This window comes from Macaca thibetana, chromosome 5 (genome assembly GCF_024542745.1).
Source record: "Macaca thibetana thibetana isolate TM-01 chromosome 5, ASM2454274v1, whole genome shotgun sequence".
NCBI lineage: Eukaryota > Metazoa > Chordata > Mammalia > Primates > Cercopithecidae > Macaca > Macaca thibetana.
Window position 1 is genome coordinate 81,310,848 of NC_065582.1, and position 19,521 is coordinate 81,330,368.

The 19,521-nt window shown below is 37.4% G+C and overlaps 1 protein-coding gene across 3 annotated transcripts in view; it reads left to right on the plus strand.

The window, feature by feature from the left end:
• The window catches only part of PAPSS1 (3'-phosphoadenosine 5'-phosphosulfate synthase 1), a 102,711-nt gene that overhangs the window by 40,721 nt on the left and 42,469 nt on the right, over positions 1-19,521 (plus strand). For all 3 annotated transcript variants that reach the window (XM_050790997.1, XM_050790998.1, XM_050790999.1), the window contains exons 6-9: positions 12,992-13,105; positions 16,064-16,175; positions 18,109-18,314; positions 19,380-19,515. In XM_050790997.1, coding sequence (XP_050646954.1) covers positions 12,992-13,105; positions 16,064-16,175; positions 18,109-18,314; positions 19,380-19,515 — 568 coding nt within the window. The remainder of the gene's footprint in view (positions 1-12,991; positions 13,106-16,063; positions 16,176-18,108; positions 18,315-19,379; positions 19,516-19,521) is intronic.

Sequence of the window (19,521 nt, forward strand, 5' to 3'; positions counted from 1 at the left end):
AGTGTTCCCTGTATACCTGTACCACAGAAGGAGTCTTCTTCCTGTTCGTCTCTCAGCAGCATACTGCTGTGGCTTATCACTTGGTGGTAGGCTCATGACTGGGAAGTGGTGATGATTCTCAGTTTCCTGGCCCAACTTCAGTCTAAGGCGCGACCTGTATGCTCCTGAGTCTTGAGGTGGGTTTTTCCTCAGTGCTTCTTCCTCTCCCTGCGTAACAGCTACTCTCTGCTTTCACCCTGGGAGGCTTGGAAGGGAGTTTTCTTTTCCTCACATGCATTAGCATGTTTTGTATCTGTTTTGTACTGGCTACCTGGTTTGTATGAATGCCGGATCTTGGGCCCAAAAGGATTTCCTTCATCTCCTTCTTTTTGGCAGACCATATTTGCTTCCACCCCTCCCCCAGAAACAGAAGACCCTGGGAAGGTTTGAGGGTTTCCTTTCCTTTTTCATTAGCTTAAGGCTTTTGTGGTTATGAAAGAAGGGTCTGGTGAGTGAGCATAGGTTTTTGCCTGTGCCCCACTGAGGAAGACTCTTTTTAGTCTCTAGACCTCCTCCTGATTTATGTTCTGAGCACCTGCCATAGGCGTGCTTGTGAGTGAGTTCAGGACCCCTTGTGTCTGGTACCCCCGGTCCTCAATTGTACTAAGCCTGTCACACTAGTTCACACTCAGCCTTTAAAAGTTTTAAAGACATTTTAGCTCTTTTCCTCTTACCTGCCTTTATTGTAGCCACCTCTTCCTCCCATGTTCTGCTAAAGGTAAGCAGTTCATGTGCCTGGTCTTTTCTTGGTGGGACTTGTCACTTGGAAGCAGTTCATCTCACTGCTTTTTTTCACCTCAGTTCTGCAATGGGCTCCAGAAAGTTTATGATTGTAGATTGGCTGGCCTTTTCATTTGTTAGGTGATGCTCTCTTTTGAAATCTATTTTGTTTTCAATGCATTGTTTATCCTTTCTCTTCAGTTTTACTCCGTTGCTGTTTTCTTAGAAATTTGTATAAAATTCTATTTCTAGACATAGATATTAAATCCATTTCATTTTTATTGAAACTATAGTTCTAGTATTTTTCCTTTTCATTTTGATTGTAGTTTTGTTTGAGTTTTTTTGTATACTGAGCCTATCTTTTTTTAATTTGAAATTTGCCATATCAGTGTTACAAAGTTGACTCTCTGTATCTGGGGTTCTATATCTGTGGGTTCCACATTTGTGGATTGAAACAACCATGGATTGAGAATATTCAGGAAAATTAATACAACAATGAAAAAGAATACAAATTTTAAAAAGAATACAATGTAACAACTACTTATATAATGTTTACATTGTATTAGATATTATAAGTAATGCAGAGATGATGTAAAGTATATGGGAAGATGTGTGTAGATTGTACGTGAATGTTGTGCCATTTTATATCGCTTGAGCATCTGTGGATTTTGGTGTCCTCAAGGGGTCCTGGAACCAATTCCCCTCAGATACTGAGGGATGGCTATACAGTTTTATTATTTGTTTTGATTTTTAAAATATCTAGTGATTCGTAAGTGTTTTATAAAATCTCAGAAAAATGTACATATTTAATAGATACCATTTTATATAATTTTATGGGGCTTATTAATCGTTGACTATAAATTCCAGATAGTTCAGACATGTTTATGGGATTATTAAGCTTGATTTGTGTTGGATGCCACAGGTTTCTCCCACCTTCTTCCCATCTTTCTCACTTTAAATTCGTAATCACTTCTTTGGGGCCCTATTTAGAGTAGTATCCTTTGGGTTTGACACTTTCCCTATGTATAAGCTCTTTTTTTTTCTTCAGGGAGGAGGATAATTTTAAGTTTTTCTTGAAACAAAACAAAACAAAACTTGGTTTTGAGAAAATTTTGCAGCTCTTCACTTATTTTTTCACTAACGTTCTTCCTGTTCCAGGATTCAATCCAGGATTCCACATTGTATTCAGGGTTCAGTTGGTTTTTAACTATAATTCTGTATAATGAAAATACAGATTCCGTGGTATTTGTGATGCACAGGACTTTGCATCTTGCTTTTTTTCTCTGATGGTTTAAAAACTGAAGGTAAATTGACACTGTGTGATTTTAGGATCATACTATCCCATATTCCGCTAACTGGTTACCACACCTCCAGTTCTGTGTGCCCTTTTGTCCATCCTATGATATTCACAAAATTATCTTTCTAAAGTGTAGTCGAAGCATTTCCCTTTTTTGCTCTAAAACACTTACTGATTTTCCCATTGTTTATGGAATTGAGACAATTTGTATGCCAGGTGTGGTGGTTCACACTTGTAATCCCAGCACTTTGGGAAACTGAAGCAGGAAGATTGCTTGAGGCCAGGAGTTCCAGACCAGCCTGGGCAACATAGTGAGATCCTGTCTCTGTCTCCGAAAAATTTTTTTAAAAAGTAGTCAGGTGTGGTGGCATGTCCCAGCCGCTCAGGAGGCTGAGGCCAGAGGATCTCTTGAGCCCAGGAGTTTGAGGCTGCAGAGAGCTATGATTGTGCCACTGCCCTCCAGCCTGGATGACAGAGTGAGACCCTGTCTGAAATAAAAAAATGAAATAAAATAAAATACATCACTGAAAATAAGATAAAATAAAGAGGAGAGATGATTTGTGTTCAAAATTCTTCATAGTTTGGTGCTATTGCTTGTCTTATCTCTGTGGTCTTAGTTAATGCCTTTCTCCTAATTTATTTGTACCTAATTAATGATTATGCTAATTGTTCTTCCTTTCATATGGATACTAATCTATATTATGCCTGCTAGACAATCTGATGATTGGACAGTTTCATTGAAAAAGAAGGATAGATAAGAAATTAACATTTGCTGAGTCCTTATTATAAGGGACATATATATGTAGTATGTTGTCTTTTAAAATAACTTGTTCTGTTTATTTCAGTTGGAGAAATGGCCTTTTTTCCTAATTTAGCTTCCAACTATCTCTCACCTGAATTACTGTGGTAGTTTTCCAAATGGTCTTTGTGTTAAGCTCTTTTCATATGTTGTTTAATTTTATTCATACAGTAAACATTTGAAGTGGTTCAGAGAAATGAAGAAACTTGTTCATGGACATGTTGGATTCTGCATCTAGAATTTCAGTCATTTTCTTTCACCTCTGGCTTTTACTTTCAGGAGTGTTCTCCTTACACTTAAGTGAGATGTAATTAAATCTACATCCAGTAAGGGATTCTGATTGTGTTCATTTAGGAGAGAGAAATTTTCTTTTGAAAAACTGTTAATTTTTATCTTAAAGGTGGGTGGTGACAAAAGAAGAAATGCAAATGCCTACTTAATTTGATAGCTTTCTTTTGGTGTCACCCTCCTTTTCAATATTTGTTACATGGTTTTCTGAATAAATGACTTCACTTCCCAATGAAAGCATGCGTATTTCTCTGTTGTACTTAGTTGATTTTTTTAGTTAATTTAATCGATGGCGCTATATGTGGTAGGCACTTTTGTGAACGCTGGAGATGTGGCAGTGAATTAAGCAATAAACATTCCGGCCTCATGGACCTTAATGTTTGGTCTTCACCACTGTTATTTTGTTTATAGTGTATAGACTAGAATGACCATATATAGATTCATTTATTTCTCTTCTGTTATACTATGATGTAGAATTTTAAAATGCAATTGAAGGAAGAAATACACATATACACACAACTATATCTGGCATTTATTTTCTTTTGGTTGTTTTTCTCACTAAGTTGAATCCCAGTGGGCATTAGGGCACATGGAGAAACCAGTGAATACCTGACATTCAGCTCAAAGTTTATCCTTAGAGATGCCAGTTGTGCATTTGCCCACTGTACTTCATTGCAAAGTGACTTGCTATAATGTGTACTTTTCATATCGAACTCCCTCTATCCAGGGGTAGCAAATTCAGTTCATTCAACTTCATCGTTATCACAAAGACATTTGCTAGGTTTTCCAAAGGTGGGCTATGGGAGGACACATAGTACAATCTAAATATAGATGGGGAGGTGAAGGGGGTGAATATATCACATACCATGTTGCTTTAAAGCAAGGGATAATAACTAAATCTATGCAGCTTTAGAGTATGTGTTTGGAGTAGGGAGGTGAAGGTTAGGGGTCCTAGATTAACCAGCATTATGTAAAAGAATATATAAACGTGTGTGCTGAAAGAGAATGCCATGGGCAGTATATTAGGGTTCTCTAGAGGGACAGAACTAATGGAATATATATACACACACATATATATACATATATACACACATATATACACACACATATATATACACACACATATATATACACACACACATATATATATGAGTTTATTAAGTATTAATTTGCATGATCACAAGGTCCCACAGTAGGCCATCTGCAGGCTGAGGAGCAAGGAGAGCCAGTCTGAGTTCCAAAACCGAAGAACTTGGAGTCTGATGTTTGAGGGCAGGAAGCATCCAGCATGGGAGAAAGGTGTAGGCTGGGAGGCTAGGCCAGTCTCTTTTTTCACATTTTCCTGCCTGTTTATATTCTAGTCATGCTTGTAGCTGATTAGATGGTGCCCACTCAGATAAGAATGGGTTTGCGTTTCCTAGCCCACTGACTCAAATGTTAATCTCCTTTGGCAATGCCCTCACAGACGCACCCAGGATCAGTAGTTTGTATCCTTTCCATCCAATCAAGTTGACAGACGGTATTAACCGTCACAGGCAGAGATGGAGACCATCAACAGTAACTTATCAGTTGAACTCTTACTATGTGTTAGGCCCTGTGTTAGGTACTGCAGTGGCATTGTTGCATCCAATTTACATTGAAACTGATAAGTATTTATAATTATCTTCATTTTGCTGCTGAGGAAACAGATTCCAGAGGTGAAGTTATTTCTCCCAGATAGTTCAGTTAGAGAGAGTGAGGTTTGCACACAGTTCTGATTGATTCTGCAGCCTACACACTCATGTTTCTACTACACTGCCCTTACTAGTATCCAGATTCTTTCCATTTCTAGTTTATTTCTGAAATAGAATCTTTTCTCTGACTCTCTTTCACATTCCTTGATCAGTTGTTCCCTAACTGTAGTTGGGATTAAGAAATGGAAGCGGCATGGGCATTTTGTTGACCTTAGAAAGATTATTTCTTGAGTACTTTTAAAGTACTTGAACAGATCAAAGACAACACTATCTGGGTTGGAAAGAATGTTCATTAAAGAAATAAACTGCTCATACCTGTGCCCAGCTAGTGTGAAATGCTTGTTCTGTGTAAGTGCAATAAGAAAGGTGTTTGTGGGTTATCTAATTTTCCTTGGAAAGACGCACATTTTGCCTAGTGAATTATGATTTATGTAAGTCCTAAAACGTAAATCTAAGTGGTAAAGGGTTATACTATATATAATGACAACTTTATTTCTAAAATAAGCTAAGTACATTTTATCCCCTTTTCAAGCTTAGTTTTGTAAGACTTTTGAAGACTTTTTTCCTCACAATAACCAGTTTGTTTAATCTCTGATATAATCTGGTATCCAGTGATTCAATTTAATTTTGACTCTAGCTATCTGGAGTTAGCTCAGCCCTCACAGGTTAAGGGCTCACTCCTATACACTGCCCTGTTTTAGATCCCAGCCCAAATGGGGTGCCCAGGCTACCCACTTTCTTGCCTGGCTGATTATGAATCCAAGGTTTCCTACCTCCCTACCTTGTCCCCACACCAGGTTTGATCATTGGCTAGGACAACTCACAGAACTCAGTAAAATGCTTTATTTGCTACTCCCAGTTTCTTATAGACTCAGTAACAGCCAGATGGAAGAGATGTGCAGGGAAGGGGTGGCAGAGCTTCAATGCTTTCTCCATGATCTTCAACCCCACCCCCCACCCAGTACCTCCGTGTGCTCACCAACCGGGAAGCTCTCTGAACCCCATCATTTAGAGGTTTTTATGTAGGCTTTAAGTTGCATGTTTGATTAAATCATAGGCCATTGGTGATTGAACTCAATCTCTCTAATGCCTTTCTGCTCCCCAGAGGTCAGGGGAGAAGAGTGAGGCTGAAAGTTTCAACCCTGTGATGGTGACTTGGACTTTCTGGTCCCAGCCGCCATCATGAAGCTGTCTTCAGCCAAGAGTCCTCTCCTCAGCACTCCAGAGACACATTGATCACTTAGGGGATTTCAAGGGTTTTAGGAGCTCTGTGCCAAGAACTGAGGACAAAGACCAAACACTGTATATATTTCCCATTGTATACCACTTTTTATTAGAGAGAAGAAAGTACTATAGTCTGGGACTTCCCAGAGAATGAAAGTGTTTGAAAAGCACTGTCTTCATGGAAATAATAGTGGTAGGTAGAGTTTGCTTTTATCTGTTGCTCTGTATTCCTTTGGAGAGACTCTTCGGAAGTGAATTGTAACTGGAAGAGTTTAATGGTCTTCAGTAAGATACAGTATTTATTTCATTGTCCAAGAAAAATGTTTTTAGTATGCTGTACAATGGATAATATGGGATGATGGGTCCTTTGGTTACCATGGGTACTTTGGTTACCATGGGTACTTTACATAAAGTTAAGAATTCTCTGTCATTTTCTGGGTTGCCTTCTCTTTCACTGTGACTATGTAATATAATCGGGATAGATAAAGTGGTCATTCATATAAAGACTGCATTTCTCAGCGTTTTCTCACAGCATCTTCATTTTCTTTGTTTGGTATGTATTTATTTAAGAAAATAGAAGACACTAACAAATCAGGATTTTTTATTTTCCTAGACCCTAAATTGGTCACTAGATGGCCTGCTAGTATTGCATTTTAACTTGGCTTGTTATGACATAAGGAAGTAGACTTCTTGCTGCTGGTTTTAATCTAAAGTGATATTTTAAATACTGTTTTAAAATCTACCAGGAACTTTAGATTTACTAGTGCTATAAATTATTTAAAGGTTTGTCTTTTTAAGAAATGGTGATTTAGTGCTCTAAGTGGGTTTTATGCTGCACATAAAAGCCAGACTTTGCAGCTTAGTTTTAAAGTGTTGCCAGAATGTCGTTTGGTGTTCATGCTTTGGATGCATGTAGTTTAGATAATAGAAATTTAATAGTTACATAAAAATATGAATGTGCCCTTGCGTTCAAATCTGTTGGGCAGATTTGGCTCAAGAAAAAAGTACAGAAAGTATTTAAAGGAAAACTTAAAATGTGGAATCATTGTATTAACATGTTCAGAGTTCTTTAGGAAGATTAAAATGAGAGGCGAGAGCTACCACTTTCATGTAGTGCGGGTTGTTTGCCCTGCCTGCCAGTTTCCAGGTGAAAACAAAAACAGTTGTCTGTTTCTAGATACAACATATGTTAGATCTTAGACTGTCAAAGTCAAACAAAAAACGTTCTGAGTACCCTGTGTTACATTTTTTAAAATTAATACTTATAAATTTATAATATCTCTAGACTTAGAGGTTACAGAATTCACCTCTCATTAATAGTAGAGTGTAGGTCGTTTACTGATCCCCTGCTCAGGAGGACTCCTAGGACCTCCCTGAGCCCCCTTCAGTGCTGGGTGACTGGAGCTTTCAGATTGGAGGTGAGGTGTCCAGGTATGTGCAGACTTTTTCCTGGCCTGGCTTGGGATCTATTTGTGTTTTAAAGGACATTTCATGAAACAAAGGGTTTTATATGTACAAATTGAAGAAGAGCACGTTGTTTCTAATAGCTCTGTCTGTGGAAATCCTAATGAATCCCAAATAAAGTGGATAGCTCATGTGGCAGGGACTTCAACTTTCTGTTGTCCAGATATCTTGTCTCACTTTGAGGTGGTTTTGCTCCTTTCAGATGTTTAGTAGTGGTTTTGGAAACTGAGATTTGTCACTGGAATGTGCTAGAAGCTGGCAGCATCTGCATGTTTAAGATTCTTTTTATATTCCTGTTAGAGACTGAGTCCTTTTGTCTTTACACATAGAATCTGTGTATAACACATTTCCACAGACTGAGCAGATGCTCCCAGTTCCTCTTGATTCATGCTATTTTTGCATTAATTCCCAAAACGTTCACTCTATGTATCTTTTTTAGAAGAGAAAAACAGTAGCAACCTTTTGAATGTTTATTTTGGCATTGGTTAGGTATGAGAAGAATTTTGTATTGAAGTTGTGAGGCTAAAATCCATTTAAAAATATTGTTGGTGTGAATTTTGAAAAGGGAAGAGTTTCATGAAATGCTTCTAATGAAAACGTTATTTTGACTCAAAAACAAAATAATGAAAAAATTTCCTTTCTTGAAAAGAAAGTGGTTATAACCTTTGTTAATACATGTAAAGTAGCACATTAATAAAAAATTTATGCTCAATTATGAATAACTTTATTAGTGCACAAAACATTTCAGTAATTTGATGGGGCTTACAGTATAGATATTGTCCTTTTCGTGTTCAAAATAGTTACCTTGGAGACAGATTTGATCGCAAATTATTTGTACATTTTTTTTTTTTAACTTGGGGATGTAGTTGGAAGGTAATGGTAGACATCTAGACATCATCTATGGAAATATTCATTAGTGCAGAGTTCTTATTTGGGACATCTCTTCAGAGGAAGCAGAGACGCACCTGAGTGTGCTCTAGGTGTTGTGGGGGCTTCGGGGTGGAGGGAAGAGAATAGCCCCAGCCCTGTGCCTGGAGCATTGCGTTGGGCCATGCACACTGCTGCTGGTCTTCAGTCTTTGTGAGCTGAACTAGGGATGCTGGTTTAGGAAACCAGCTAAACATGCCTTGTTGTAGCCAGTAAAAATCAGAAGATGTGTCTGCTGCATGCTTTCCTCTGCTTCTCTAGGACTGTGACAATTTTCAGCAGTAAACCTAGGGAAGACTAGTCAAGCCCCATAGTCAGCGTACAAAAAGATATCGCATCCTTACAATAATATACATTTCAGAGATGGCAAAGAAAGTTTTATATAGAGTTTTTCTTATCATTGAAGTTGAGAATGAGATTCTTCTCTTCTCTGGAGTCCTTTGTCATTTGTTCCCAGGCTGCGTGTCCTGCTAAGGGATACTCAGTAGTGGAAATGGAGGTTCTTGATTATTCACAGTGGCAGGGTTTGGAACAGTCGGTTGCAAATTGCTTACTTGTCTTTAGTAGAACTGTTTAGGCCTAACTGGAATATTGAATATCTTTTATTTTTCTCTAGAACCTTGGCAACGCATTGAAAGATCACGTGCTGATTAAAAACTTGGGAATTATGTTTAATAAAATCATGAAAATAAGAAAAATTTGTGTGACAAAATACTTAATACCTTAGTTTTCAATATTTCTCAACTGTATGACCTTGGAAGATATAGTCTAGTTTCTTGGGCTTCAATTCACTCGTCTGTGAAATGGGAAATAATTAAAGTGCCTGTCTCAGGATTGTGCAGAGGATTCTATGAGTTGATATATGCCGAGTGCTTAAACAGTTCCTGGCATGTAGCAAATGTAGTCTAATTATTGAGTATTCTTTTTGTGTTAAGTCCATTGAAAGACAGTATTGCAGGGATTTGGGTCAAGTCGTTGACCTCTCTTGGGCCTCGATTTCCTCTGTAAAGAGGGGATAGCAGTAGTTTCTTCTGCCTTCGTAAGTAAGACTGTGTGAAGATTAATGGATTAAAATTCACATGAAGCCCTTAGAACAATGTCTGGTGGTGTAGTCAGTTCTCACTAATGTTATCCTCCACTGTTCAGGTACTTTGAGTCACTAGATTGTCACAACAGCCCTGTAACATGTATGTGTGTATCTTTCTGTATTTTTTTTTTTTAAACAACTGGGGAGACACGTTGTAAGATGCTTAAGATTGCACTCTTAGAATTGGAACTCAGATCTTAAATATAAACAGCCTCTGCCCTCTTTTTTTACTTCATATTCTTAGTGATAAGAATATTGGAAATAACTGACCTATAGACCCCTGTTGCTTTTTGTATCTTGTTGGTTTTGAAGATGTTATGCCCCTGAAGCTTTGTGATTATGTAAATATGTAAATGTCGAGTGAAACCGTGTCATACTCTTCCTCACAAAAGTCTGACTTTTTGTGTAACTTGTTATGTTTAGTGTTTTCTCCCCCTAGTATAGAGGATTTCAATTCTTTACTTTGTAGCTGCAGAGAATCTGTATGCCTCAAGGCATCTTTGGAGGCTTTACATATCCAAGAAGCTAATTGAACATACGGAATGTATGTGTAGTTCACTTAATGCGCATCATATTGTCATTCCAGGAAAAATTGACTCTAAATTATTATTTTCTACTTGAAATAATAGGCTTTGTACAGACTGCTAAACTACCATTTGTCCTGTGATGTGCCTATGGATGGAGACCAGATCAAAGGGAAGATAGAAAAATGGCAATGATAACCATATCTGGGATACAGGGTGATTTGTTTTTCTCATTCCCAAGTTCTCTTTGCTGCTATTTTATAATTTAAAATAAATGTATTAAAATAATTCTGGAGTTGGAAGATAAGCTGTATCTCATGCTGGATTTAAGGAAGAGTCCTTTTTTTCTTCTATATGTGATTTCTCCTCCTGGTATTATGTATAAACTATGTATATTTACTTGTCACTGCTTTGAACTCCTTGGCAAAATTTAAGACATGCCCTCTATAGTGTGGGTTCATTAGAAATAATCTGCCCCATTAGTACCTGGTTGTATCATTCATATTTGTATCTACAAAGAGCACACAGAAGCAGCTGGTGGAGCATTCTTCTTTCACCATTATTTTTTAATGCCCTCATGTGTTATTTACCCTCAGTAAACACAATAGTTAGCTTTCGGCTATGGGTGCCTGCTGGAAGCTTAATTGCAGAAGATTTGGCAGGTATATGAAGTGTCTAATGCTGTGCTGGGTTTGTGCCTCACACACTTTTCTGCTTTCCTCCTGTGAACAGTGAGACCCTGGAGGGACAAGGGGCCTCCAGAAAATGCCGTTCATGTCTGCACCCGAGGAGCAGCGCAGCTGGCTGAATTTGCTATTGTGTATAGCAGTGTTTATTTCTTGTCTGTCTTTTGATTTTAACATTTCTTTTTCTTTTCCTTGATGTTTGTTCTTCTTTTATTTATTTATTTTTTAATTATTAGACAGGACAGAGACTTTGAATTTACCAGTAGGAGGAGCCTGATTTTGGCACATATTTAGCCACTGCTGAACTGTCTCTTGTTCTGTCTTTGAGGAAACAGGATGTGTGAGAAACTAGGAGAAATGTAAGAGAATAGTTCTTTTTAGGTTTTCAGAACCCATAGTTGTTGATTGGTTGAGTGGTAGCACCTAGGTCTTTCATGAAGTCATGTGGCTTTGATCGACATATCTGCCTTTTTTTCCCTACTGAACATATCATGTAAGACCAAATATAAATTGAAGTTTCTTTCTAAAGAACATCTATTCCTCAGGAAAAATAGTGGAGAGTGTCCTTAAAAATCCAGTTCTTTCATCTTGAATTAATTTTTTGTTGTTTTGTATTGTTTTTTAAAAAAGCAGACTTTTTTAAAGAGAAGTTTCAGGTTCACAGCAAAATTGATGTCATGTAGTTGGAATCATATAGTCCGTACCCTTTTCAGATTGGCTGCTTTCACTTAGCAGTTCTCACTTAAGGTTCTTCCATGTTTTCGTGGAGCTCATTTCTTCTTAGTGTTGACTAATATTGCATTGTCTAGATGTTCTACAGTTTGTTTATTCACCTACTAAAGACACATTGTTGCTGTCAACTTTTGGCAATTCTGAACAGAGCTGCTTTAAACACCCTGTGCAGATTTTTGAGTGGAGGTACGATTTCATCTCATTTGGGTGAATTTCAAGGAGTGAAATTGCTGGTAAGAGTATATTTAGTTTTGTAACAAACTGGCAAAATGTTTTCCAAAGTGGCTGTACCATTTTGCATCCCCACCAGCTATGAACGAGGGTTCCTATTGCTCCATATCCTTGGCAACATTAGATGTTGTCAGTGTTTTGGATTTTGGCTATTCTGATAGGTGTATTGTGCTGTCTCGTTTTGATTTGCAATTTCCTAATGATGTTGAACATCTTTTCATATGCTTATTTATAATCTGTATCTTCTTTGGTGAGATGTCTATTCAGGTCTTTTGCCCAGTTTTAAATTTCGGTTGTTCATTTTCTTATTGGTGAGTTTTAATTGTTTATTTTATATATTTTTGGATAACAATCCTTTATCTAAAGATATGCCTTTTGAGCATATTTTTCTCCCAGTCTTTGGCTTATCTTCTCATTCTTCTGAGAATTACTTTATTTCGAATAACAAAGTGTTGGACACATCTATGAAAAGCCCTCCATCAGTGCCAGTTTTTCATGGTTGTAGAGGTTACCTGACAGATGTGTTTAAAGTGATTAGACACATTTAGTAATTATGCTTAGGGATATGTCAAGTGTTGTGAACAAACCTTGTAAAGAGCTCCTAATGAGCAGTATGTAAATGGTTATGTTGTTTTCACAAATATGTACTTGTAGTATAAATGGGGAAAAACACCATCCCAGTGTTTTATAAATGAGTACATGGAGCTTGGATAAAAATTCCAGGCTGCATTTCATGTGGGATCAAAAAGTTCTGATTTTCAAACCACAGTGGTGGAAGTAAAGCTGACATTCTAGAATACTGTGTTGTGTGGGTAAAAGGTGGCTTTCCTGACAGTGGTGATAAAGGTATATATAAAAGCTGGAATAAAATGGTATCATGATATGGTAAAGATAATAAGTGTGATGGTTCAGGTGGTTTTTGTTTGCTTGTTTCCAAATTCTTTTTGTTGTTACCTCTTACTTGAGACCACTCTCATTTGTAGTTGCCTGATTTTGACATATGTAGTCTATTTTAGGAATTTATTATTTCCCAGTAGTTAATGGGACATTGTGCTTAATTACTTCTTGTATGTGGGATACTATCTGCTTGAGAGTATTGATTGAGGGGAACATAGCACTCACAGCCTTCTTTTATACTACTTTTTGGTTTCATTTTGAGAGATTTTCTTCATTAAGATACCTTTGGTGAACTCTAAATTCTTGAACCAAACATTTAAATTGTACTCCTGTTGTTATGTAGGATATTGTACCTGTGGATGCATCTTATGAAGTAAAAGAACTATATGTGCCAGAAAATAAACTTCATTTGGCAAAAACAGATGCAGAAACATTACCAGCACTGAAAATTAACAAAGTAAGTTCTTTGTTGCTTTTCACACCAAGTGATACAGCCTTATGTACAGTAGTTTGTTAAATTTGTGACTTACAGCAGTATTTGAGGCCTGGGGTGGTATTAGCTGGGGGGCAAAGATGTTGTGGTATATATCACAATTTCTAAGGATGGGGAATGTGTTTAATTTGTGCAACCACGTTCCCAAATTACCATGATTTTGATTTGCTTTGAGTAATAATATTTATTTATTTTGAACTATCAAAGAACAAATATTATATGAGATCTTTAGGCATATCAGAAATAATGTGTCCTAAAAGGTCAAGAAATACTAATCCATAGTTATTAAGTAAACATTCTCCCCTTCAGACATATTTTCTAATCCCTTGCCAAAACTTGACTCTCTCCATCTTATATGGTTAAGAATAATTTTATTGTGTATCTTAGCTCTGATGATATCATTAGCTGTCTTTCCCAAAACAACTGCTTAGTTAAGCATGATGAGAATGGAAACTATAATTTATCATTTTCAAATCTTAGAGAATTTTAAGTTTTATAATTTATGTATACTTTAAAAAAAGGGAGATTAAAAGTATTTGGACTGGAAGCTGGATTCCCCATCCTTTCTTTTAATATAGTAAAAACCCAAAATACCCAGGGAAGTGCCACATCTGAAAGTAAGGAGAAAGGAAAACAAAACAAAACTTCTAGGCTTGAAGAAAGACTCTTTAAGTTGTTACCGAAATCCCTGATGGGAGTAAATTATATTGGTGCACTTTGTGTGTGTGATTGGGTCTCTGACCAGAAACCAGGACATCCCAGGGAATGACAAGAAGGGAGAACCACAGAGCAGAGCAGCTCAGGAAGTGAACTGTTACAAAAGAACAACAGAATTTATTGTTTACAGACTGCATGGAGTGAATACACACAGACAAAGGCAGAGAGAAGGAGAATGAATGACTATAAATTTACATGTCAGATTCTAGAATCCAGAAAGACAGTAGATTTTTCTAAATGGAATGTTTTTTTCAATTCATTGGTTCTCAAATTTCTTCAGTTGGCAGAGCATCTGGAAGGCACACTGCCATTCTTTGTACCTCCTCACATGCCCTGTTTCTAAGTATGGTAGCATTGGAGTTAGGGCTTCAATATAGGAATTTTGAGAGGACACAGACGTTCAACCCCTAACAGATACCATCTAGAATTGAATTCCAGTAGAAACAAGTAGTAGCCACCATCAAAGGTTTTGGAAAAAAAAATTTCTCCATGAATACAATTTTTTTCCTGTGAATTGAAGCAGGAGAGTACTTTACCAGTATTTGATTTTGCAGTGGAACACATTGGCAAACATACTCTGGGAGTAAAGAGTAGGCTGCATTTTACTGCACACCACTCGGCCAGGTGCTTTATCTTTCTCAATGGAGAGCCACTGCTGTATGCCCAGTTAAAAAATGAGCATATCCAGCTTACGTTAACGATAAGTACATTGTTCATTGGTCCTTTAATTTTCTGATGGGATATGCTAAAAATCTCAAAGTTCAAGAAATAATAGTCTTGCAAAATGAAGAGTACTCTGTCATGGGTAAAAGAGACTTTTCTTGGAAAATATTTTATTTAAATTTTCTCCTTTTTTTTTTTTTTTGGAGACGGAGTCTCGCTGTGTTGCCCAGACTGGAGTACAGTGGCTTCCCTTTTTTTTTTTTTTTTTCTAACAAGACCACAGAACAGAAGGTACTTAATTCTATACACCTTTTTTTAGAATACAGAGAATACAGTACTTTATGGTCACTTTTTTTGCGAGTCACTTGATGGACCAAGGCTCTTCTTATTTATTGTATGTCAAGTGACCTCAGCCAATATTTCCGTTTTGAAGTTTAAATGGTCTTAGCTGGCCAGTGGGGTGATGCCTGTGTCTTTCCAACAAGATTTTGTTAATCTTGGAAAGATTCCTTGCTTCCTGGCTCAGCAAGATGTTCCAGGCTCACTTTGTACCCTCTAGTCCTATAATTGGACTCAGCCTTTTCTCCAACCAGCCCTAGTTCCTTTTGGAGATCATAAGCCGTGTGCTTGGGTGCACTGTATAGGTACCAAACTGTCAAATAAAATGCAGCTTTATAGATAAAGTCGAAGTCTTCTCTGTGAAATGATTATGCCATCATTTTACATTTCCCTGATGATTTATGAGCACAACCATCTTTTGCATACATTTATTGGTCATTTGAGTTTCCTTGTCTCCTAAGGCCTTTTTTTTTTTTTTTTTTGAGACATAGTGTCAGTCTACTGCCCAGGCTGGAGTGCAGTGGTGTGATCTCAGCTCACTGCAACCTCTACCTACTGGGCTCAAGCGATTCCTGGCTCAAGCGATTCTCATGCCTCAGCCTCCCAAGTAGCTGGGACTACAGGCATGCACCACCACACCTGGCTAATTGTTTGTATTTTTAGTAGAGACTGGGTTTCATCATGTTGGCCAGGCTGGTCTTGAGCTCCTGATGTCAGGTGATCTGCCTGCTTTGGCCTCCAAAGTGCTGGAATTACTGGCGTGAGCCACCTCATCTGGCCATAAAGTTTCTCTTGGTTAAGGACAGTGGTTATCAAAGTGTTAGATCATCACTGTTAGCATTTTCTGGGAACATTTTAGAAATACAGATTCTTGGTCTCCACAGCAAGCTGACTGAATCAAACTCTGCAGGTGAAGCAATCATCATTTTAGCAAGCTTTCCAGGGGTTTGAGGTAAAGGTTGAGAACCACGAGTTTAGGAGAGGCTGTCCTTATTAGAAATACTTGGAGGCCTAATGTTATTTAAATTTAATAGGAAAAGGAAATGTTTTCCTAGTGCCCTTATTCTTTGTTAGTTTGGTATAATCTATACTCATCCTTACACTGTTTCCATTGCTTTCAAAATTAAATTCCTGAAGATCATCACTGCTTTTGCTCATATATACATGCAATAGAAAATTTTGCTTTACTTTCAAATTTACTAGGTGGATATGCAGTGGGTGCAGGTTTTGGCAGAAGGTTGGGCAACCCCATTGAATGGCTTTATGAGAGAGAGGGAGTACTTGCAGTGCCTTCATTTTGATTGTCTTCTGGATGGTAAGACATTTTACATTCAAAATTATATTATATATGGCAGAGAAATTGTGTAGTTGCAGAGATTTGTCACTGTTTACAAATAGTAGTAGGGAAACATCTTAGTAGAGGTAGCTTTATAAGACTAAGTTATATCAGTACCGAACACTTTATTTAAGTGAATCGTGATACCTCATTTTTGTTTTTCCCTTTCCTGACTCTTACTTATTTTAGAGAGAGAGGGAAATCTAGGGATCAGGGCTGAGGATGGATTGTAAAACACATACAGTTATTCTATGCTGTTTTTGCCTGATCACTGTGGAAAGCTGCTTCCCACCCAGGGCATGTGTGTGCTGCTTTTTGTGGTACTGAAGCTCATGCTTGAGCCTTCTAATGAGGAATTGTGGAGTCCTAGTTAAGGAATTCTGAAATATGTGGCTAAAAATGTGGTCCTTTCTATTCTTTTAAAACATTAACAAAAAATTGTCAAAGAAGTTGATGTTGGCCAGGCACGGTGGCTCATGCCTGTAATCTCAGCACTTTGAGAGGCTGAGGCGAGTGGATCACTGGAGAAGAGTGGATCACCTGAGGTGGTGGTTTGTGCCTCTAATCCCAGCTACTTGGGAGGCTGAGGCAGGAGAATCGCTTGAATCTAGGAAGTGGAGGGTGTGGTGAGCCAAGATCATGGTGCCACTGTATTCTAGCCTGGGCGAAAGGACGAGACTCTGTCTCAAAAAAAAAAAAAAAAAAAAAAGATGTCCAACGTATTATCATTATAATCCAGCAGCCTTTAATTTTGTGTTGTATACTGTTGGTAAGATTAATTTACTACCTTATGAAAATATTTTTAAATGTCACAGAACCCTACTATAATTGCTACCAAGTTTTTTTGTTTTGTGACTTCTTTTAACTGGGTGGTGAAATAGATATTAGAAAACATAATTCCTAATCATTCTTCTCAAGAAACTTTATCACAAGAACATAAAGATTAAATAATACATTTTGATTTTCTTCCTTGGAACTAATTGCAAAGTCTTGTGGACTACCTCCTTTATAATGATTTAGTCTTGGACTTGGTGCAAATCTACCTATTCATTTTCCATGTTACACTTTACCTAGTGGTAGTAATTTAAAAAGCAGCCAAGCAGTTTTCATTACTCTGGTTGACATACTTTGTTCAAAGAATGTCCAAAAATATGATTTCTTTAGTATATAAATAGTCCAGATGTGAATATGAGAGCACATTTTTTTATTTTTCTAACCTATAGATGATGAGTAGAAAAAAGATTTTTACAGCTTGCAAGGTTGCATGCTGAGACCGTGCCTTTAGTATCACTGACAACACATTTTGGTTTAAATGCAACCATTACTGTCTTTATTTTTGGTTAGTGATAGCTGATATCAGTTTGAATTTGACTGTATTAAAAAAAGACTTTTTGGATAGTTCTGTCTTCCTATCTCAAGGATACTCAAGTATACTTAATCAGCTTGTCACATAAATTATAGTTATTATGTCATCCTGTTATCAACAAGGATGTAAATTTTTCCTGAAAAGGCCCAGAATCGTAGTTCTTTGTCTGTTTCATATATTGGAAAATTGGAAGTGCACAATATATATTTAGTGATTTTAGGCTTAACCAGCTGATTCTTTCTTGTTAAACAGTTTGTTTTACTTATGTAATTCTATGCCAAAATGTACCCAAAGACAATTTGATTCTTTTAATTTTTGCTTTTTTTTTTTTTTTTTTTTTTAACTTCTGAGCTCATTGCTTATTCTCCCTGTTCCTTATAGCTTGTTCTGTCTTTCGTTTTTCTGTGCCAGGTACCAGTTGAATACTGTCACTGGACCCACAACCTTTTTTTATTTGAAAAGTGTCCCCTGAAGTGAAAGGTGGATATAAGTAAAGCCTGTTGAGTAATCCAAGCTGTGTGCTTCATGTTCTTTTGTGCTCTGCAGGAGGTGTCATTAACTTGTCAGTACCTATAGTTCTGACTGCTACTCATGAAGATAAAGAGAGGCTGGATGGCTGTACAGCATTTGCTCTGATGTATGAGGGCCGCCGTGTGGCCATTCTTCGCAATCCAGAGTTTTTTGAGCACAGGAAAGAGGAGCGCTGTGCCAGACAGTGGGGAACAACATGCAGGAACCACCCCTACATTAAGGTGCTGAAAAAACCTCGCGCATTTTATCCTGATTTGCCAGTGACGTTTGTGCTGAAATGTGGGCATTTTCTGTGTATTGACTTTTCATTGGAATTGTTAATATTTTGCAGAATAGAGAGTGGACCTTAGATTAGTGTGATGAGTGTTTATGCTCTTGTCATTTTGGTCCAGATAAATATTTATTCAGCAAACATATTTTAAATCTCTATTAAATACATGGCACTGAGCTAGGTGCTGATGCTGGGAATGCAGGGCCAGGGACACCACCGGCACAGTGTTTCAGCTCTTGGAGTATACAGTCTTGTCGTATGCTTAGGCGTGTACTTATAATGAGCATGTGAGGTAGAGGCTAAGGGAGCCCTCACCAGGGTGGTTTGTGAAAGCAGTGAAATATAATTTCTCATCAAAGTACCTCATTTATTATATGTGTATGTTGTATGTGGAATGTTATTGAAGTCAAATTTCTGTCAGTTGTTAGGTGTGTTAAGGTGGACTGAGAAAGAAGCTGGGCACGTTGTTGGCACATAAGCCAAAGCCTCATGGGGAAAAGGAGGGCTGGAGCTGCCTTGCAAAAATGAACAGGTCCTGGAGGGTAATAGCTCCTCCTTTCAGATGCAGGGAAAGAAAGTAGTAAAATTGTAAGAAATTTGAGGTGGTGTGGAGACTGGAAGGCATGAATTTTTATCTAACTCAATGATCATTAATTCTTCAAAAGGTTAGGATTGGAGAACACAGAGTGTGGGATGACCGAGGGCTACAAATTGTTCTGTTAATCAATGTACAATAATAATGAAAAGAATGTTTTTGTTACTTGAAAAGGTATAATTATTCACATTGCTTTTGTTTGCCTTTCATATGTAAAGATAGTTATTTCACAAGTTTTTTGGGAAATCACAAAATCGATTATAATTTTATAGCATTTCTAATGCCAATTTAGTTGATAAGTCAGATTTACCTCATTTAAGATGAGAGTAGCTTACAATGACTGTGTTTAGCTTATATGAGAGAAATGTTTTTACTTATTTTGATCTCCGTTTCCATTAAATTTTTTTTCCTTCCTATTAGATGGTTATGGAACAAGGAGATTGGCTGATTGGAGGAGATCTTCAAGTCTTGGATCGAGTTTATTGGAATGATGGTCTTGATCAGTATCGTCTTACTCCTACTGAGCTAAAGCAGAAATTTAAAGATATGAATGCTGGTAAGA